At 32.9% G+C, this 23290-nt stretch overlaps 2 protein-coding genes and 1 long non-coding RNA gene across 4 annotated transcripts; 1 reads left to right on the top strand and 2 right to left on the bottom strand.

Moving 5' to 3' along the window:
* Positions 1-96: 96 nt before the first annotated feature.
* On the bottom strand, positions 97-22367 carry LOC126815059 (bromodomain-containing protein 7). Of its 2 annotated transcripts, none has more exons than XM_056099531.1 (14): positions 22168-22367; positions 9607-9779; positions 9052-9269; positions 7824-7968; positions 7001-7111; positions 5842-6008; positions 5307-5424; positions 4942-5014; positions 4326-4436; positions 3595-3730; positions 3000-3177; positions 2451-2493; positions 799-948; positions 97-412 (listed from the first exon to the last, which is right to left on the bottom strand). In XM_056099531.1, exons 1-14 carry the CDS (start codon positions 22193-22195, stop codon positions 177-179), a joined length of 1887 nt encoding a protein of 628 aa, XP_055955506.1. In that variant the 5' UTR covers positions 22196-22367; the 3' UTR covers positions 97-176. The 2 variants fall into 2 exon arrangements, with proteins under 2 accessions (XP_055955506.1, XP_050396548.1); XM_050540591.2 differs by lacking the exon at positions 22168-22367 and adding an exon at positions 14902-15098.
* Positions 13524-14576, bottom strand: LOC126827608 (uncharacterized). The gene is made up of 3 exons (XR_007682774.2): positions 14365-14576; positions 13947-14062; positions 13524-13609 (listed from the first exon to the last, which is right to left on the bottom strand). It is a non-coding gene; the product is annotated as an uncharacterized LOC126827608 (long non-coding RNA).
* LOC126815061 (solute carrier family 52, riboflavin transporter, member 3-B) lies at positions 15352-22184 on the top strand. The gene is made up of 3 exons (XM_050540592.2): positions 15352-15499; positions 17925-19253; positions 21491-22184. The coding sequence occupies exons 2-3, from the start codon at positions 18006-18008 to the stop codon at positions 21689-21691; spliced, it is 1449 nt and encodes a 482-aa protein (XP_050396549.2). The 5' UTR covers positions 15352-15499; positions 17925-18005; the 3' UTR covers positions 21692-22184.
* Positions 22368-23290: the final 923 nt, after the last annotated feature.

The following is a 23290-nucleotide window of genomic DNA, read 5'->3' on the forward strand; positions in this document are numbered from 1 at the left end:
TCAACGTGGAGGTCTTGATAAGATATACAGATTTAAAGCAAGATCAAGCCTTATATTGAAGATGCATGAGTCATGAAAGTAATCAAGAGAAAAATCAATTTTTACATTCTTTTATTACGATGTGAGGATGAAAAAAAATGAAAGAAAAAATATGATAATAAAATAATGCAAAATATTCATGAAGCCGACTGCAAAAATTCCTGAAATTCATTGTCTATTTCTGATACATCACTATTCATACTCTGATTATTCACGTCTGCTTCGGTATTACTGTCATCTGCTGGTTGTGTAGAGGATGGTGAAACTGGTACTAGTGTTATACCCATTGCTTTACGAACTGAATTCATACTGACTATCTCTTGTGGTGCAGCTGCTTTAGCAAGGGCAGTTAACTCTTGTGTAACTTTTTCAGCTGTAAAACAAAAAGAATCATTATACATAAAGAAAGAAGAAAACCATGCTAATGATAGATAATGCAGGATAAATGTAGAATAAAACACGGACAGAAGAAACAATACTGAAACAGGGCACACAACAATTAGATACATATTCCAAGCGAAGAAGCGTTGGATACAATACTGAAACAGGGCACACTAAATTAGATACAGTCATATTCCTAGCAAAGAAGTATTGGATACAAAAAATCAACTGCTCTATCAAATAAGGCAGTCACCTAATATAAGCTATCATTAAAATCTGCTCTAAAAAATTACTCTCTTTGCAACTTTCGGAGAAAGGACTATAATGATCTCGGAAATGCCTTATTTTTAAAGGGCTATATTTCTATGTTCTGCTTACCTAGTTCAGCTTCTTTCTCTGTAGGACCTGGTATATGAGCTAAATGTGAGGGTAATTTAGCACTAAGTCTTTCTTTCTGTTTATCATGTAATGTAGTAATTAAACTAGCTGTATGATCTAATTTCTGTTGTATTTTATCCATTTCTGATTCTGAAAAAATCAAAAGCATAATAAATAATAATATACAAAAAAAAAATGAAATGGGGTTTAACGTCCTACTATTCTGCTCTGACTGGGCTAATGAAGACCGGCATACGCAAAACATTGTGCTATAGGTGACATTTTGCTCGGGCAGCGGCACTATGGCCTACTCTTACATCAAATTCCAACTGCCAAGGGTTCTTTGATGTGCACTCCAATGTATACACTGGACCTCATTTTTTTGTCCCATCCAAATGACTTGACAGCTAATCCTTGTCAGGCCCTCCTTCCTGTACCACTGACAAGAAGAAACCTTACCGGAAAATAATATACAAAAAAGGATAACTGCAGAATTAAACACAGCCATAACAAATGATACACAAATACAGCAGTGACAGTTATATTATTATAAAATTTAACAAAATAATATAGATTGTATACATGCATACCGGTATGCATAAATGTTTAGTAGTTTTTGTTTTAGTTTCAAATAAATTTTATGTAATGCATGTAAATATAATGTTCTTGTTCTGTATGTACATAAATTTATTTCTGTAAATACAGGGCTATGGTTAAAGTAGCTAAGTCTCTAACTCAATATCATCAAAAATCTTCGACATTGAAAACACGAATTATTTGTCAATTCAAATCAACAATGGTCTTGTGATCTTACAGGGAAAAGATGGGCTTCTGATATCCAATATTTAAGACAAAATAAACATTTTACCATTGGTACCATAATGCGTTTCAGCGCCATTTGGAACAAGGCATTCAAAGAACAGGGATAGACATATTCCACAAGTCATGTCAAATGGTGACACTATATTCTTATCTGAAGAGCATGCGCAATAAATACCATCTGTGTAGACTGGAAAAACCAGACGCTAAAGATTGCCATTCACATGAGACTTCTGGCGTATTTCGCCGAACATAACTGATTAGAAATTACAGTAAAAACAGAAACGATTGAATGTAAATCAGTTTATATACATTCATATTACATTATTATATGTGTTGCGACCCATTTTTGTCGATTTCTAGGTCCCAAATGTTATCGATTTAGCTCCTTTAACTTAAGACATTTAAAATTTGACAAATTTCCTAAAACTATTGCCATTTTTATAAACCTACACATGTTGATGTGATCAGAAAATGGTGTCACCTCTGTTCGGCCGTCCACACTGACTTGGATGCACTCAATCAGTTAAGTTCATAACTGAGTTTGCTCAAATTTTCAGAAACAGTTAATATTGGGGTCTCTGTTGACTTATTTTGCAAAAGTTCTGTAGTTCAAGGGTTATGCTGATTTTTATCATATTTTCAGGAATAGCTAGTACAATGGTCCCTATCAATTCTAATTATTTTCATAAAAATAGTTTCTGTGTTTTTGCTCCGGACTCATAGAACTATGACCGCGGATGTTTTTATTCATTTTATTTGTGGATTTTTTTAAGCAACACGAGTTGTCTGAGGAGAACCAGAATAATTTCTTTATAAGACCAAATTCTTACCTTCTTTAACAATGGATGTATCTACTGCTGTGTGCTCAGCAACCTGCAAAAAAATAACATATTAATAACATATTTTTTGAAGATACCAAAACTGTTTACAAAAGTTTCTCTATGCATATTCGAACATTAGAATATATTTAGAAATTAATAATAGAACGTACCAGGCTATAGTTATTAATAGTCCAGTTCTTAAAAACTTCACATGCTATTTAATGTCCTGTTCTTAAAAATATAATAGAACTTTCCATGCTACTGATGTCCTATACTTAAAAATATAATAGAACTCCCAATGCTTCCCATGCTCTTAGTGTTATAATAGAGCTTCCCATGCTATTAGTGTTATAACAGAGCTTCCCATGCTATTAGTTTTATAACAGAGCTTCCCATGCTATTAGTTTTATAACAGAACTTTCCATGCTATTAGTGTCATGTTCTAAGAATGTAACAGAACAGCTCTTATGAATGGTGTTTTGTTCTTAAAAATAATAATAGAACTTGCCATACTATTAATAGTTCCCTGTTCTTAAAAATAACAATAATAGAACTTACCACGCTATTAATAGACTCCTTTTCTTTAGCATCTTGTATTCTCTGTTGTTCTTCTTCCTTACGTTTAGCTTCTAATATTCTCTGTGTTTTACTGTGTTCACATTTAGTTAAGATATCTAATAAATTATTCACCATTTTAACAGCATAATCACCAGAAGTATCCACAAAATCCATTACACTATAATTATAGAGAAATACATTTATAGAGTGTAAGTCGTAGCAAAATCATCTGACATTTATAGGGTCCACAATAAATACGGTGTATAAAAAAACTGTTGGTTTCTTTAGGTGACCGGATCAAAACCTCCAGCAAAATAAAAATAATTGACTAGCATTCTTGTCTTTTGTGTGTACAAATTTACTGTGTCAAAAACAGTATTATGTTTACCATTTACTTTTTATCCACAAAAAATACTGATGATTTCTGACGTTTAGCATTGATGAAATTAATTTCAAATTTTTGAAAAAACTTAGGTATGATGATTTTATTTTATGTCAGTTGTACAATTAGACCTATATGCACCCCCCGCCCCCCACAGCCCACACCCCCAATCCTCGACCAGCATGTCCTGTAGTATTGACCATGGTGTCTTACCTGGTAGCATATTGAGCACCTGTCTCATCACCATATGTAGCCAATAAAAGATCTGATTCACTTTTAGATAAAGTTGAGAAAGAAGAATCATATGTTGGTGCATAACTACTGAATGGTCCATAGTTTAAATAGTTAACTGAAATAACAAGAGAATAATTTAGAAAAATCTCATAATATTGATAGCATATTTAAAAAATGCCTGGAAAATTGAAATTCAAGTACACAGCAGTTTCACTACAACTGATATTATGTGTAGCCATAAAAATATATTCTTATTAAGTATTAAATGGAAACGTATAACACATTTTTATTATCTGTTAGAACTTGTCAAATAATTAAGGTGTGGTATCAGATGCTCTAGACACAATAGCGTATACAGTATATCCCCTTTATTTACTCTTTCCCAGTCTTTTTTAGCATGACTCTCTACCAAACAGTTTTCAAGCAATAACATGTCCTATTTAGAATATATCATGCCATGATTTTGAAAAAAAAATGGTCAAATGCAGGCTCAGAAAAGCTGTACTGAAGATTATTATTAATAAAGAAAGAGACTCCTAAATTTGAATAAGATAACTGTCTTAGTTATTTAAAAAAATTTAGTCCGTGAAAATAATGACTCATACCCTTTCCATATACCATTGATATAATTTCAAATATTATGATATAAAACACCTCAAATAAATTTAAAGTGGTATCAGGTTTTCTAGCAATATTGCATATTAACTTACTTGGTGTAACTTTATTTCGTTTATCTTCTTTATAAGCAGCTAGTGTGCCCGTCCCTGAGGTTAACTTTCCTATTAACGTTCCAATATTTACAACTTTCTCTGTTTCACTTACTGTAACATATATAAATAAATTTTTAAAATGTCATCATTAAAAAATCATTAAAATAAAAAAATTATTTTCTTCATGAAAGTGATAATGGTTCCATAAATTCAACTTATCTTAATAATTTAAGGAATGAAATGATTACTTTATTTTTTAAAAAAATTAATAATAACTACAATATCTATAGAGTTCACAAATATTCATCCATCACAATGAAAAATAAACCTAATAAAACCTGCAATAACCATATAGTACATCAATATTAGTTCACGAAACTTAACATGAAAATCTGTTAAGAATGCAGCCAGTTTATTGGCAGAGAGTTAAAATCCGGGGACAAATTTTAGCTATAGGAAATAAAAGGGTTGAATTCTTATAATATTTTACTTTACGTTTTTGTGAATTGGGCCCACTGCAAAATATTTTTTAAAAAAAACACAAAATGTGACAAGTCTTCTGCAAACAGAGGAATATTAAGTCAAATCAGACAAGAAATATAAATTGAAACTTTACCTTTGCCATCATTATCAGGATTTAAAATATTTAATGTTGTACTACCATCTTCCCTTTTTCTCAAAAAAGCAAACTGAAAAATAAAATATGACTCATATATATCTAAAGAAACCAACTAATAAAAAAGCCAATTAAATAATTCTGATATTCCATAACAATTGCCTCTTGCAAGAAATTACTAGTTGTATTAGATATAAAAATGAAGATAGTGGACCCAAGTTGATCCTTTGCCTGTGTTAAATACTTTCCTGTAATACTGACATACATGTAATAAAACCACTAGAAGTTTATACTGTAAAAAAATATTTTTATATTTCTAGGCCTAAAACAGTCTGCCCTTAGACTCAAAAGCATAATATACTTACATCGGTTTTAGGTTGTCGTAAAGTTAATTCCTCTTTAGCTTCTTTAGCTGCTGCTTGTGCTTGTGCTAATATTTCTTCTGGTGATAGATTATCTGGTACAGCTTCAAATCTTCCTAAACTGTAATAGAAATAAATAAACACAAAAATAATGAGATAAGAGCAAAACGTGCAGTAATAATGCCTAATACTAATATGGTTAAAATGTGCTAATTACTTTGTTCGTGATCTGACGTCTTCATTAAGACTTATTAGTGCATAAAAGTAGGATGCTAAACAACCCTGTTTCATTTCATTTGATTGTGAACTAAGCAAAACGATTTTGCATCATCTTACACTTGGATGAATGCTATGGATTATCTGGTGGCTTGACTGGCTTCTTAATCAACAAGTAATAAGTGAACTCTTTGAAAGTAGATTGATCTGTGATACCATAATGGCAGGTTCATTGTTTTATCCATCAGATTTTGTTTCAAACATTAAACAACCGCAGACAACTATAATCAGCTAATCTGATAGTTACACAATTCATTTTTACCTTTTGTTTTGCTTTTCTTTCTTTTTTTGGAGTTCTTTTTGTCTTTGTTCTTCTTCATTAATCATATTAACAACTTCAGCTGATTTATCTATTTCATCTAAACCCATTTCTTCTAATGATAAATTAGCTAAAAAACTCATACTTTTCTTCATATGTAATAACTTCTCCTACAATACAAATTCAGCCATGCAATAAATTGTTACTAAATTAATATAGACATAATCTTCTTTTAGTTACACATGTGTAAAATAAACAAGAAAAATCGTTGAATAAAATAAATACAGCCAACTTATAGTCTCTAATATCTCTTATTCCTGATGCAGAGAGAGAGAGAGAGAGAAATGGGGTTTAACGTCCACTCAACACAAACTAGGTCATTTCAGGACTTACACATGGTTAAATTTTATTTCAATAATTCGATAGCGCGTAGGGGTCTTTAGCAGTGGGAGGAAACCGGAGGACCCGGAGAAAACCCACTCCTTGTCACGTACAACCCTGCCAGTTGACTCAATGACAGACTGTATGATACAGCGCGCACGTGCTAACCATTCAGCCATCCACCCCCCCCCCCTCCCCCCTATTCCTGATGCAATGGCAATGAACATAATCAACTCATTAACTATTCCAACATTTAGTTAAATTGGCATTTAGTATAAACACTAAAAGGAGCAGCTAAACCTATTTATTAGTTTTAGTTTCATTATTGGTCTAACTGCCAAGAGTCGACACAAAAGCAGTAGACAGATACCCACAGATAAATTGCATTGAGAGCAACAACTTATTCTTAATCCAAATCATTTAAAATTTCCCACTAATAAATCTGAAATAAGTGAAGAAAAGAGAAAGATAGAGAGATAAATAATTCACGCAACACAAACTAAGTCATTTCAGGACAAACACATGGTTCAATTCTATTTCAATAATTATCTTGCACATTTGGGTACATATGGGTTTTAAGCAGTGAGAGGTAACTGGAGGATCCTGAGAAAATCCATTAGGTTGGACAGGCAACCCTACTTCTTGTCACATACAAGTGGGGAATCAAAACCACGCCACTTGACTCGTTGACAGACTGTATGAAGTAAAGCACACACGTTAAACCATTCTTAAATAAGTGTAGAAAGGCAGATACACTGATGGTGATGTCTTCTTTACATACCTTACTAAGTTGTTTAACACCAATAAACAGTAATCGTTTAGCTTCTTTGTAATAAATAGTTTCTGGTCTGTTATATGTCATAGCATTATTGCACATCAAAACAAAATCTTTCTGTAAAACAATCAAATTCTTGTATGAGATCAATGAAAAACAGTAGCATTCAATATGTCATTTTGAGATTAAAATATGTTCTGTTTTCTATGGTTACACATACAATGCAAGATGAAGAATAAGGCTCAGACAGTGGCATATCCAATTACTCTTCTTCAAATTCTGACTGCTAAGGGTTCTCATCTGTAGGGATCAACCGGTGCGAACTTGATTTGAAAGCTCCCAAAGGATTGAAATATTTGGTTGTGAGTCCAGTGTCCTCTAACCGACACAACCAAATGCGTCATCCAAAACAACCTATAAATTATGGTACAGTTAATGATGCATTATATACTAAATCTGCCCCTTGCAGGTCTTTTTTCTGGCTTCAAATGTTATATAAATTATTATATAGACAGACACATAACAAGCCCATAATCAAGGCTCTAGAGTATCTGATGACCGTGGTATTGAATGAATTAGAACACACCTGCATCATTTAATAATTGAATGTTAAAATGGATAATCAAGACTTTGGTTGTTTTTTTTTTATAATAGCAACGGTACTTGACAATCAAGACTATCTTGTGAAATCTTCAAACACTTCACTCAGAATAAAGTATTTTGACTGAAATTTTCAACATATTCATTTCTCACTATTTTTTAACTATTATAGCAAGAACGGCCAGCTCTTTATCTAAATCTTACATAATATATCTTTAATATATCTCACCTTATATTCACCAACACTGCGATATTCTTCGTTCTCTATTTTAGCTTGCATGGCACTAAAATCCATTGGATGATGTATTATACTAGAATAACCAGGCGCTATAGCATCAGTTACCGGGAATGCAAAAAACCCATGTGTATCTTTCCTGTTGAAGACAAATAGTAACAAAATACATTTGACTTGATGATTGATTGGGAGTTTCGAAAAGATCCTTTCTCATTCTGCATGACAGAAGTGCATTTTCAAAAATCTTATTTCTGATTAAGAAGCTTGCAAATGATTATTTTCCAAGTAATATCTGCTATTGATTACCACCATTGCTTTGCCACAAATGACGTACTTTGACGTCATGACACTTGTGTGCAATATTTTGTGGCAGGTAACGTGTGAAAAATTTTGTGGCTACAAAAATTTACTCTGCACGTCTTGATACAAGTAAGTGCCCCCATATTGTAATGATTGAGATATGGCAAATATACCAACAGAGAAATAAATAAAAGAAGAAGAGAGATAAAAGATGTTTATAAACATGTTGTCTGTGTGTATACGATTATCCAGTAATGGCCAAACAACTAGCTCCATATAATAGATAGCATAATGGTGGTCCAACCTAGAATGAACTGGCTATAATGTTGTCTGTGTGTATACTGTATGATCTAATAATGGTCAAACAACTAGCTCTATGTAATAGATAGCATAATGATGGTGGACCAAAAACCTAGAATGAACTGGCTATAAATGTTGTCTGTGTGTATATGATGATCCAATAATGGCCAAACAACTAGCTCTATGTAATAGGGGGATCAAGTGGCTAAGTGGGTAAGACGCTGGCTCGCTAGCCTGGAGGTCGGGTGTTCGATCCCTGCATTGGCCGAGAAAGTTCATCCAGATTTTCCGGCGTGGTTCCCCCTTGTCAGTGATGCAGGACGGAGGGCCTGACAAGGACAGCTGTCAAGTCCTTCGGATGATACGAAAAATCGAGGTACTGTGTATACATTGGAATGCACGTAAAAGATCCCTTGGCAGTTGGAATTCGATATAAGAGCAGGCGATAGTGCCACAGACTGGACAAAATTTCCCTCATAGCACACTGTATGGCGTATGTCCATCTTCATTAGCCCAGCATAGGAGCAGAACAGTAGGACGTTAAACCCCATTTCATTTCATTTCTATGTAAAATTTTCTCTGTCTGATACACTAATCTATGGAAAATGTTTTCTAAACTCACCCTTGAATTGTTTTCTGAAGATACTGAAGACAAACTTTTAATAAGGCTCCATCATTTTCTTGTGTCATTGAAAACCTGGACTCAGATTTTGTATCTGAATCATCTACTTCCATCTTCGTTTCTGGTTCATCAATTTCAAGCTGCTGTTTCTTAACGACCGGCGATTCCTGACTATCGTATTCCTCCAATATAGGAGATTCAGCTTTTCTCTTTCGACTCTAAAGAAATAAAACAATTACAAATAGAAGTAAAATTAAACAAATGTTTAAAATGTTTAGTATAATGTTCACAAATCAATAGCTATATATAAATTATCCAGTAAATAAGATGTTCTATCTGAGTATAACATACTGGTAGAATTTCACCTTGCTCAACCCAATTAATTTCCATCAATTTCATGCAGTAATGTTTTGTTTCCATAAGATTGTTAGTGAATGTCTAACCGATGAATCATGAATATATACTCAAAATGGCATCTAACCTACGTTTTTAATCTGCAAAATAGCTATCTAAAGAATATCTTATTGCGGTTAAGTTATAATTAATGTACTGTACCTCATCTTTATCTTTATATTTTTCTTTATCACTGGACTTTTTCTTCTTCTTTTTCTTATGTTTATGTTTCTTTTCATCGTGCGCTGGTGAGCTGTAGTTGTCAGATAGACTATCAGAAGGTTGTGCAACTTTCAACACTAGTTTTAATGGTTTGGTTACTGGTCTGTCCACTTCTGTAAGAATAGAACACTAAATTATATATGGCATATTTCTGTACTGCTGATCGTCATTTGCATTTTCGAACTTCAAGCACCTACTTTATCTAAAACATATAAGTTGGTTACCATTTCTACACCATGCAACAGATTCATTCTATTCATATAATCGTAAAAAATACACCTTGTGCATTTGAGCCACCTCAGATCCATCTATCTAAGTCTGTGTGTGTTTTACAAATCAGTTCAAATCCGGGCCATATCTGATAATCATTTTTGTCAGTTTTTGACTATTTATATAGCCGACCATTTCTACACCATGCAACAGATTCATATCGTAAGAAATACACCGAGCGTGCAATGAAAATCCTTACTAAATTCCGGCGTGCAACCTAACACTTCAAGTCTGAAGCAGATAAATCCACGAGTGATAAATTATGCTATTTCTTCTGGCGTGTAATTTAAAAAAAGTACCATTGAAATTCAAAATTATAGCAACCACTGCACGCATACATTAACCACACATGGTAACTCGATTGGTTCAATTTGCCTCGCACACTGTGTCACTTCACTACTTACCGTTATGGTAGTTGTCTCCCTTGTATGTCAGGTATTATTGTTATTATCGAATGCCGATAGACAATATGGAAAAAAATGACAATTAGTACTGACAAAGTTGCTGCGTGCAAGGTAAAAATGTTGTGCCAAACTGGCATGCAAATCTATAGAAAATTTGCGTGCACCGATCTCTGAAAAAAATTACTCGTGCGTGCACCGGGCAATCTCTGCAGACTGCATTCAAATATATTTATATTGATATTGTTTATTGAATCGCAAAATTCTACTAAAGAATTGAAAATAGTGTTGAATTATTATAAATTTGTGTCAGATGTGGCGAGAAATAGTTCCTTTTGGAGAACAAAGAAGAATCTCGGTGAAATATTGACGGTACGGATTCCAAAATACCTTAAGAACAGAGGTGGGAATAATAAACTCAGACCGGCGAGAGGTCATCGTCTGATTAAAGGAGCTAAATCGCTAACATTTGGGACCTAGAAATTGACACAAGTGGGTCGGAACTCATATAATACTGTAATTTGAATGTATATAAACTGATATACATTCAATGGTTTCCGTTTTTACTCTTAATTTCAAATCAGTTATCTTCCGCGAGAGCCAGCAGTCTCAATCGAATGCAAATTTCTAGCGCCTGGTTATTCCAGTCTACATACGCTGTTTGGTTTGGTCATAGATAATACCGTATGATTGCCGACTCGTCTTTAGCCCTTTACGTGATGTTGCGTTCTGGTTCGTGCGCATATTTTTTTGCGCAGGGGGGGTTGTTTACTTCCGGTCTAAGTTTCGATAGTACGTACGCACAGTGACACGCGAAATTGACATTTTTGAAACTTACGTTTATGAAATTAATAAAATGAACACGTATATAAAAATTATATGAAAAAAAAGAACAAGATATCTCCTTCCAAAATATTTTTAGAATATTGCAAAAGATTAAATAGCTACTGTGTGACGTTAAGTTGAAAAAAGGTTACAAATGGGCAAAAAATGCCTTTCTTCATTCATGAATCATGTACCGTACCAATTTACACTAAAATTAGGAAATATTTCTGATATAGAGATAATACTTCAAACACCTTTATTTTTATTTTTCTAATACTTCAAAAAAAATGTTCTACAATTTAATTTGCAGAAGGAAAAAGGTTATATTGCGAGCTAACTAACCCGCACCTCTGTGCCACACACAGGCCTACGGTATAGGCCTATCTATAGACAGTAATTAGTAATAGTATGATTAATAAAATTAGATGTTGCATTTTATTATCAATTGCATGGTATATTAGAACAGTTTTAAAAATCTTGTTTATATTTAAATGTGCATTTTTTTTTTAATAAATTCAGCTTTGTTTGTATACTTTAGTTGATAAAGATGTAAATATCCCTACAAAATTCTTTTCCAATCTAGGCCTAATTAATAATTTTAGAAAATGGCCATTTATTTATTTTAAGTCCCTCTGTCATTTAATTTAGTTAATTTTATAAATGCAGCCCCCCCCCCCCAAATAAAAAAAAAATAAAAAATACACACATACTTTTTTTTCAGCTTGCACAACTGGAAAAAAGTTTACTTATATAAATCCACCCCAATGTAAGCAATTATTCATAGTCTTTTTGATCTAGGCTTTGTTGAGAAATTAAATTAGCTTCAGTAGATATAACAATTATATATAAGGAAAAAGAAAACACTATTAGTATTAAATAAAAACGGAATTATTGCTTTAGTTGTCAATGAAAAGGAATTTTTGTTCTAAAATAGATTCTTCCAGGAATCCTGTACATTAAAAGATTTACAAGAGTTGATAAAGGCAACTTCATCCTTGATATCTGATATTTCAATGTTGGCCACACCAATTTGATTTCCTGTTCTTCGGGCTTCGATATAAAAATAAATAGCTAATTAAATCATGTGAAAGATGTTTTGTTTAAAAATTTGGAACTATAAGCTTTTGAACAGTACAGCCAAGTACTTTTGGTGTTTAAATAGATGTATGTATTTTTCCAGAAGAACCAAATAAATAAATATAATGAACGTCCATTTCTATAGCGCCAAAATTCCGCAAAAATTGTGTTCATAGCGCTTGGCAAAACATACCTACACAAAGTCTTTAGCTCTAAGTTATCACTTGTTTGTAACAGATGAGTTTTTAAAAATTGTAAGGCACTACATTTATCTCATCATGTTGTTTATATGAATATATGATTACGGTATCCAATATCATTCATGTCATTAACATTTAACTTGTTTGCATACTTGACAATTTAGCCTATAGATCTAGTCAAATTTTTTTACAGAGTTACTTCGTGTAACCGGGGTAATTAACAAGACTGTTTTGTAAGGGTTTTTTTTTAAAAAAAAATAATTAAAACACGTCATCCAAGCGAGAACCAAAATATATTTCTTTGTGTCCTAAATTAAAATAAAACAATAACAATAGAAATAAATTTGAAGGGGAATTATGTAAGATTTAGATAAAGAGCTGGTCGTTCTCGTTATTAACTATAACATTTCAAAAATAGATAATGCAAATTGAATATATTGAAAATTTACCACCATACCGTTCTAATCTATTTAAAATCTGAGCAATCAGATGGCATGAGAGTTGATTATGGTCTATTCATGTAAATAAATGTCTAATTGATAATTTACATAACATTAAGGCCCAAAGAAAGACCTGCAATAAGCAGATTTAGCTCTTACATCATGCCTGTTTAACATTTAAAAACGCATCTTTAATTAACAATACTTTTATGATAAATTAATAAATGTATTATTAAATAAAGCGATCAGACAATGTTAATGTTACATAATTGGATGAATAATTATATAATTTATAGGCACCTTATTAGATTGAAATACCAACTCTTCTTCCTCAACTGATAAGATTAAATTATTTAAATCAAAAAATGCAATAGCCTAATATTATTGTTAAGATTAACTTATTTAATTGAAACAAAAATTGTAGGTTATATTTTTAATGATTAATTTAATTACATGGAACAGTAAACCCATATCCTTAAATATTGACCGGCAGCTATTTTTAAATATTAATTTTTCTCCAGAACCGTGTTATTTCCTGAAAAGCCATACATCTCAGCATTGTAACAAAACCAACCTTATCAATATCGGAGCAAAATTGACTGAATTCTGTAACACCAACTGGCAGATCCCCTTTTTCGCGAAAGTTGGTCATTTGGCTTCAATTCTCAACCTATTTAACCATCAACATAACCATACAAACACATTACACATAGCTTGAATGGTTTATTTTCTGATGTTTGAAATACATAAAATTAAATAATTATGCTTAATTCAACTATACAAAATTAAAATCAATAATGATATAATACAATCAAACAATTTAAACCAAATCCCTTGTTGAGTATTAAAATAAAACAAATAAAATAATGAAAATAATAATATCCCCCCCTCCCCCCCCCCCCCCAAAAAAAATGGAATAAAAAAAAATAAAATATAAATAAATAGATACATAAAATAAAATACTTTATCAATATATTAATGTCTAGTGTCTCAATATTTATACCCCCCCCCCCCCCCCACACACACACACAATATGAAAAGAAGTAAATAACATAAATAAAACATACAATTATTTATCAGTATCACAATAAATCAACATGAAATATATTTGCTTCACAAGCTGGCACTCCCCTAGGCCCCTAGGTAGCAAACAAAAGACGGGTACCACTACCAGTACGTTCTGCTGAAAATACAAAAGATTTTTAAAAAATTGTGTAATTAAAAGCTTATATATAGCCAACACAGCAATGTTATTATTCATACCAAACTGTATTTTATATATTTACGATTTATTAATGATCTGCAAGTATTATTTTACAAATTAATGAATTGAAAACTCTATTTTGCCGATTTTTAAAAGTAGGTCAAAGCTGTCAAACTTTGCCTTAACTGGACAACACACGTGTCGAGATTTTCATGAAATGTAATACTTATTTATAATACAATATAATATCAAAATTATAAGATATTCATTTTTATTCTTACCTCGAACATTGCTTCTATTTCTCGTTACCATTTAACCAGATGATGCCACATTTAATACTACAAGAAAGCGCTAAATAAAAATATCGCTACTGGGCCTATAGTAAACAAACAGCGAGAACAGAAGACCGGAAGTGATTAACCACCTTTCTCGCCGTTTCACGCGTTTCGCAACATAACGTCGAGAATTCATGAGTCGGCAATCATACGGTATTATCTATGGTTTGGTGCAATATGTCTAGCCTCGTTCCTCGAGTCTCTTGCTAGAACTGGGGCTGAATTGATTATGGTACACTATTCGTGTACCAATGGTAAAATGTTTATTTTGTCTTAAATATTGGATATCAGAAGCCCACATTTTTCCGGTAAGATCACAGCATCAATGTTGATTTAAATTGACAAATAATTTGTGTTTTCAATGTTGAAGATTTTGGATGATATTGAGTTAGAGACTTAGCTACTTTAAGACACCCTTCCAAGTTCCTTCCTAACTTGGCCCATGGCCATACCAGACATTGAAGATAAAATACGATTTCTCACCCGTTTCTTCGTCATTCGAAATTCGATCTGATTTATGATGTTTCTTGTGTTTTTTACCCATTTCTTTAGCTATCTTGTTTTATTTTCTTTTGTTTATTTTCGAGACTCTTTATTTTCGTTCACCGAACACTTCCGGCTTTTTTGGATAAGTTTAAAAAGGGACGTGAATCAAGCGGAGTCTGTATATGGACCGGCACGGATACTTATATTTCGATTCCTAATAATATTATTAAAGAAACGATTTCTTTTATGAACGTTTGCTATAGAAATTGGGTTACAAGTGATAGATAACTTTTTTAAGTTTATACCAACATCCTAGTTGATTTACTACACGGCGGTTTGGCGGATTTGTATCCATAGTTTAGACGAAATGGGTCTTTGTAGTCTTGGTTATCATGACTTATGGTTTGTATACGTTTGTTTGTCCAAGACTACGTCATAAACTTCCTTCTCACCAAGTAAACAACATGTGAATTTGTGAATGAAACGATGTCTCTCAACATTTTACAAGGGCAGAGAGTATGATAATAATTTTGTGTATTGAAATTAATTGATACCGAAATAGTATATGTTTTAGACGTTGTGGAATATATAGGAGGTGAGAATATAACCTTTGTTACTAAAAGAAACTCGTACAACAATTTATGTCTAATATAGGCCTATAATAAATGATGTAAACTGACTTGTCAATGTCATACTCATACCACTACCAGGATCTATTATATAGCTGATGTAATCAGGGAAATGTAATTTAATGGGGTTTATAACGTCCCACTTTTCAACACCAATCGGGCTAATGAACGCAGACATATTATATAAATTTATATGTTATTATAATTACAGTAAACTTCGCCTTCGCATAAGTCGGGGGGGGGGGGGGATGTCTGAATGGTTAGCGTGCACGCGGTGTATCATAAAGTCTGTCATTGAGTCGACTGGCGTGGTTTCGAATCCCCGGTTGTACGTGACAAGGAGTAGGGTTGCATGTCCAACCTCGTGGGTTTTCTCCGGGTCCTCTGGTTTCCTCCCACTGCTAAAGACGCCTATGCGCAAGCGAATTATTGTAATAAATTTTTTTTAAAAATCCATATGTTAGTCCCGAAATGACCTAGTTTGTGTCGAGTGGTCGTTAAACCCCATTTCTCTCTCTCTCGCATAAGTCGGATCTAAATAGACTGACCAATTTTATCCGAGTTAATTGAAGATCCGAGTTAGCCGAACACCTAGTTCAGCTCTGAACGTAGGTCTCATTATTGCCTTGTACGTTCAGGAACCGTCCTATTGAATTTTTGTCGAAATAAAATCGGTTCCCAGTCAATTTTACTGGGCAACTTTTGTACTGCTAAACGGTCGTGTGTCAGTCTCAGTGAACGCCCGAACAATGTAAAGGAACATTTTAGTGAGAAAATAAGACCTGGCTTACCTTGCTAGAGTCAGTATGTGCAACACAACATACTGATAAAAATCTGTCCCCTTCTGCTAAATGATTTTGATGTCTAGATGTGGGGTGGCGTACTGATTTACGTGGCTTTGTCATATAAGACAAAACGAAATTAAGGTAAGCTTGGGTGGGAAAAAATTAGAATCGCTGAGAAACTTGAACAGTCAATTATTGCTTTGCCTAGCCCAATTACAATCAAATTATTTCAAAAATTCCAATTTCGTTTCGTCTTATATGGCCGAGTTGCGCAAATTTGTGCGCTGCCCTGTATTTGGATTTCAATAGCGTCAGCTAGACGGAGGGGGACATATTTTTAACAGCATGTTGTGAACATACTGCCAATCTGACTTAGGTTAGGCGTAGGAAAAAAGCCAGAATTAGATCAAATGGACCGTCCATTTTGGTCCGAATTGAACGAAGATCCGACTTAGGAAATCCGACTTACGCGCAGAAATTTAATAAGAAAAACTTGCAGGATCAAAGGGTCCAAATGATTTTCTCTTGAGTTGAGTGAAGATCCGACTTATACGAATCCGACTTATGCAAGGTTTACTGTATGTAATAACTATTGAATGTTTCTAGAGTGCATTTTGGACCAAAAAATCCCTGACATGTTTTTTTTTCATTAAGCTTACTGTGTGAGCCATCTAATTAAAGGGACATTATGGGAGATTAGATAAAGAGTTGACAATTCTGGCTATACTAGTTAAAAAATACATGTAGATAACGTAAATAGAGTATGCTGAAAATTTCTTCACTCTGAACCAAGATATTAGCTTTTGAATTTAAGGCTAGCCTTGATCATCATTACTAAAGTCGGTACGATAAAAAAAAAGTCCTGATTATCCATTTTTACGTTTAATTATTTTTTAAAAAATGTATTCCAATCCTCTAAATACCGCAGGCTAGCGATGGCACCGAGAGTTGATAAGATAATTAATGTCTAATAAATAATTTAGATAACATTTCAGGCCTAAAGAAAGACCTGCAATAGGCAGATATATAGCTCTTGCATAATATATGTTTAATATACAATAAATCAGTGTTTTTGATTTACTGGGAAACTGAAAAAACCCATACAACTCGGTGCTATAGATCTGATATCTCTGAATATTCAGAATAGATGTCACAGTAAAATATTGCCCCAAATAATAAAACTTTTTCATAAATTTGTTTGAGTATATTTAAAACCAGTGATCCTGATATAGGTAAACATACACATGAACAGCTATGTCAGAATATATCCATAAATTATTATCAACCCAAATAAAAATTTAAAATTACTCTGGCGAATTTACATTTATAGATTTTACAAGAGATAACTTTTTATTAGTTATTTGAAAATTTTACATTGTGATGACAGGATGGCTCAGACAGTATAGAGACAGTGACACCATCTAATCTTTTTTTTGTCTTCAATTTCAAGAATAATCTAGTGATCTTGTAAAATATTGCCTACTGAACTATTCATTCGGTCCAAACAGTTCTGTAGGTCAAAGCCCCTAAGAAAATATTATATAGCAACAACTCAGCAGATTTCATAATTTTAAAATGCTTAATTCAAGTTTTTGTGAAATTTCAGATATCAGGACATAATACCTCTCCAAATCTATTGTATATCTGCATAGAATTTACTTGACTAGGAAGAAAGAGAATAATCAAAATGGGATGTGACATTGCTTCAAAGGACATAAATGTTGTTGTGTACATTCTTGTTGCTGTATTTGCTATTTCATCATGGGTAGACATCAATGGTTTGTGGGTAGAGTTGCCAATATTGGTACAGAAGTTACCAGAACAATGGAATTTACCTTCCTACATGGCAATCATTATTCAAATTGCCAACATTGGACCTTTGGCTTTTACAATTTCAAATTATTTCTGGCCAAGTAAGGTGAAAGAAACGCCTGTCATTTATGTCATAATTACAGTAGGCGCCATTGCATGCCTTCTTCTTGCCTTCTTTTGGAATACAGTGACAATGATCGCAGGAAATTTACATAGCACCGCTTTACTAACTCTACAGTTCTTCCTGGCAATAGTTGATTGCACATCATCTGTGGCATTTTATCCTTTCATGGCATTATTTAAACCGCAATACATGACAGCACTATTTATTGGAGAAAGCCTTAGTGGACTTTTACCAAGTATGTTGGCGTTGGGACAGGGAGCTGGACAAATGAAATGTGTCAATTCTACTTCTACGAAAAATATCACCATCAATGGAACTGTTGTTAATATGACTACAGAATATAATGTGTTTCCAGTGTACGAGCAACCTAAATTCTCAATTGAAATATTCTTCTTTGTTTTGTTTGGCATGATGATATTAAGTGGTGTAGCCTTTACATTGTTAAATTATTTACCATATTGCCAAAAAGAGCACTTGTCTGAAACAGACAGTATCGGAACTAGTTCAGATATTGCTGAAACAGAAGACACATATGAACTCAGTGATAATCACGATAGGTTTTTTATAAATGCTGCTAGCGAGAATGATTCTCAATCTGCGTTACTTTCCGGGCGTGTAAAGAAACAGATAGCCATTCAGGGAGAAAAAACAGACCATGTAAATGAAAAGACGTACGAACAAACAATATCAGCGTTTCGATTTACTGTTTTAGCTATGATGACAGCTTGGATAAATGCTCTTATGAATGGGACAATGCCTTCAATACAGGCTTATTCTTGCCTTCCTTATGGAAATGATCCCTATCACTTTGCAGTAAGTTTGAGTAACATTGCCTGTCCCTTATCTTGTTTTCTGGCATTTTTTGTTCAAGTGACTTCATTAAGTAAGCTGCTGATTTTAACACTAGTTGGAAGTGGATTTGCTAGCTATATTATGGCTATGGCTGTGATGAGTCCATCACCTTTATTAATTGATAAACCAGCTGGTGCACCGTTAATTGTAAGTAGATGTAATATAATAACATTAATATATATATATATTTTAATGAAGTGGATATAATTCAAAAAAAGATAATGAAAGATGAATATATTCAAAATTTCAGTCATTTATTACAAAATTCTGAGCAAAGTTATGAATGGCTACTTATGTTTCAGACAGCGAATACAATTAAGTTTGTTTTACTTTAAATGCAAATAAGGCTGTTAATATATAAGAATAGAAAGCTGTGTACATCTATATTGTCAAGCCTTTTATTGGCAGTCTCTGTGATTGTCATGCATTTTTGGCCAGTCAAACAAGCGTTTAACTCAGATATGGTGGGTATTATCTAATCCACTCAAAATCCAAGCCATCCGGTGCTCTAGAGAGTTGATTATGAGATTGTCATGTGAATAAATGTCTAAATAATGACTTTTGTAATATTTGAATTCACGAAAACGTCCTACAATCGGCAAAATTATATAATGCCCCTTTAAGTGAACTTTTGATAAATGATTTTTAGTAAATTATTAAACTAATAAATGTCTTAGACCAATTTGTTGTTTTACATTTGTATACTACATGTAAGTCAATTGCAAAGTTTGATATAAATGAGTATCAAATTAATATAAACTGATGAACAGACTTAAATATGCATTATGCAAGAGCAAAATCTGCTTATTACAAGTCTTTCTTTAGGCCTGAAATGTTATCTAAATTATCAACTAGACATTAATTAACTTATCCAGACCATAATAAACTCTCGATGTCAAGGCTAGCCTTCAATGTTGGCTGGATTAGATTCCTATATGCCGCTAACGGCCGTTGATAATTAAATCAAAAAAAGTGGATAATCGAGACTAAGCTGTTTATATTAATGATTTTAGTAATGATGACCGAGATATGCCAAAATTTCACCCGCTTCTTTCTCGGCTCATAGTGGATCAATTTGACTGAAATTTTCGGCAAATTACCTTTACACTATCTAGTTTTTAACTATTATAGCGAGAACTGCCATGTCGTTATCTTATCTCCCATAATGTATCTTTAAAAAATAGTCTTCAAAAAGACATTTGGGTATAATTTCATGAATGACTCCAATCAAATTGTTAAGCTATAATTGTAAATTCTACCCTGCACTATTTCAAGTCTATTCTGCACTATTTCATGTCAAGTCTATTCTGCACTATTTCAAGTCAAGTCTATTCTCCACTGTTTCAAGTCTATTCTCCACTGGTAGTCATACTAGAATTTTATCCTATCTTTTTTCATGTTCATGCATAAATGTGTCATGTTCGTAATCTTGAGAATTTAAAGGATTAACCAAGTTCGTGCCAGTGTGATACAAGAACAGATTAATTTGGTGTATTTCATTAATGAAATGTTATGAGTAGAATATGAATTAGAATATGATGTTAAGAGTTCATAGAGAAGAATCCCATTCTCTAAAGTCAGTCTTGCTATCCAATATTCAACTCGGTCATCACCTCATGTAATAATAATGTCTTCAGTCACCTGGGTGTCATAAAGTAGATCACTGGATTTTCAAATAAAATTGTTCAAATTGTTTTCAAGGGATACTTAGAAACATTTCTACTTTAAGCCATGATATAAATTAAGGCAATTGTTTTTTAACATTAATTTTTTAATTTTGTTATTACTTTTTATTTAATACTGTATTAAACAAAACCATATGAAAATAACAAGTGTACCGGTACTGATAGTAATATTAGGCCTATTGTTAAATTCCTTTTTTTTTGTTAAAACTTTATAAACTTTTCTGGGGATCTCGTAGCTAAGTGGGCTTGCTAGCCTTGAGGTCGGGTGTTCGATCCCTGCATTGGCCGAGAAAATTCATCCAGATTTTCCGGTGTGGTTCCCCCTTGTCAGTGATGCAGGACGGAGGGTCTGACAAGGACAGCTGTCTAGTCCTTCGGAAGATACAAAAAAACGAGGTCCCGTGTATACATTGGAATGCACGTAAAAGATCCCTTGGCAGTCCGAATTCGATATAAGAGTAGGCAATAGTGCCACGGCCCGGGCAAAATAAACATTTTACCATGGGTATACGTTGCCCAATTTGCGTCAATTTCTAGGTACAAAAGAATAGAGATATTTCTTGTCTAGACTACTTTAGGATATGATATCGTGGGTACTGGGTATTTGATAAAACCTAAGATCAAGATCTAAGATACATGTAATCCACACTTCAATCTGTGTGAAAATCCTTTATCTCAATGTTAGCTTTTTTGTTTCAGGTGACGGCATGGGTCTTGATGTCATTCATATTAACTTACACTAAAGTGTCTGTGGCATCAGGCTTTCGTATTGGTGGAAGAAAAGCATTATTATGGTGTGGTGTATTTACACAGATTGGGTCAGCAGTTGGAGCATTAGTTATATTTATCTTGATCAATGTTCAACATTATTTTCAACAAGCAGAAATGTGTAAATCTTGATAAAATTGATAACATTATTCAATATTTATTTCCATCTACATTATATCATATAATGATAGGTTGATTGATTTGAATTATCAATGAACTTGTTGCACTTGCAGAAGCTGTCTAAGATTTAGCAAGGTACCTTTTGATAAAAGTTGATTTATGCTTGCTATGTGTAAAAATAGTCCAAATACATTAGCTTACATTACATGTAAGTTTTAGCTCACATATGTGGGGTTGTTTGTATGCGATCTTTGAATGTGCTTAACATGACTAGGTTACACAAATCTTTGAAGGAATTCCATCATTTTGTTGCATGAGTGATGTCATCATCACAACGATCACTTACCACTGTATCTAGGCACTCACAGACTTACAAAAAACTGTGAGTTTGTATTACTGCGAAAAAGTACCTCAGAAATTCTGATAGTTGTACAACCTGTTGTATTTAATTGTCAGATGACTGAAAATGCTAAAGACTGAGAATTTACCTGACCTGTACATGTAGATATACTGCATACTGGTAATCCAAACTACATTTCACCCCAAATATTGTCTGCGAAACTAGTGGAAGTGGAGTTATAACTAAATGAAACCAATGATGACTACTGATATTATATTGTTAGTCCCAATTCATTTGTTAAGTTGTTGAAATTTTAGCCTGTTTGTAATATTATTATTATGCACTCAATAGAGAAGAGTGTTGACACAATCTGTTATGTTATGTTGTGTATGTTGAGGATTAACTGTTATATGTGAGGATATTAACAATTATATTAATTCCTATTATGTGGGAGTGGAAAAGTTATTTATTATTACATTAAAATAAGCTTTAAACTGGTATAATATACCATTCAAACAAACTAAACACAAACTCAATTTCCTATTCAAAGGCGTTGGGGAAAGAATGTTATGGTCTGAATATATTGTTATCTTTTTCTTCACAAACACAAAGTGGATTTATCTGATTTGCCCCATTTTGTTGTTGTTTTATATCTGATAATAAAGTTTAAAAAAGAGTATCCTTTCATTTACGCTTTACAATATGTAATCAGAGTTACCCAGTTTATCACATTTTTAAATCTTTTTATCAGAACCTTTGATGTTTTTTTTTTTTATACCTTAGAATTTGGACTCACTTGATTAAAGTTTGTGCTCATGATTAAGTAGTGACATGTAATAAGATAATCTACACACAGCTCCCATCTATGTTTAATTGTTTTTTGAAATGATACAAAAAAAAAGACTAAAAGTTTATATTAATTTGTTCAATTTCAGTATTAACTGTGTAGGGTTAAGTCCTTAAATTAATAACCCAGTTATATTACTTGAGAATGACAAGAGGAACTTGTTGAAACATAGTGTGAAATAAACCTAGTGATTGTTTTCCATATAAATTTGTTTTATATCATATGTTCAGTTACTAAATGCTATAAGGATTTCAATAACCTAGTTAGCATATGTTAAACCCCATCTCTCTCTCTCTCTCTCTCTCTCTCTCTTCTCTCTCTCTCATATAAATAATATAACAACTTATTCAGAAATCTTCAACCAACAGAGACCTCTAAAAGTTCTAGTACCATCTGTATATGCTATATGTATATATTTAGATGG

Source organism: Patella vulgata, chromosome 3, assembly GCF_932274485.2.
Source record: "Patella vulgata chromosome 3, xgPatVulg1.2, whole genome shotgun sequence".
Lineage (NCBI taxonomy): Eukaryota > Metazoa > Mollusca > Gastropoda > Patellidae > Patella > Patella vulgata.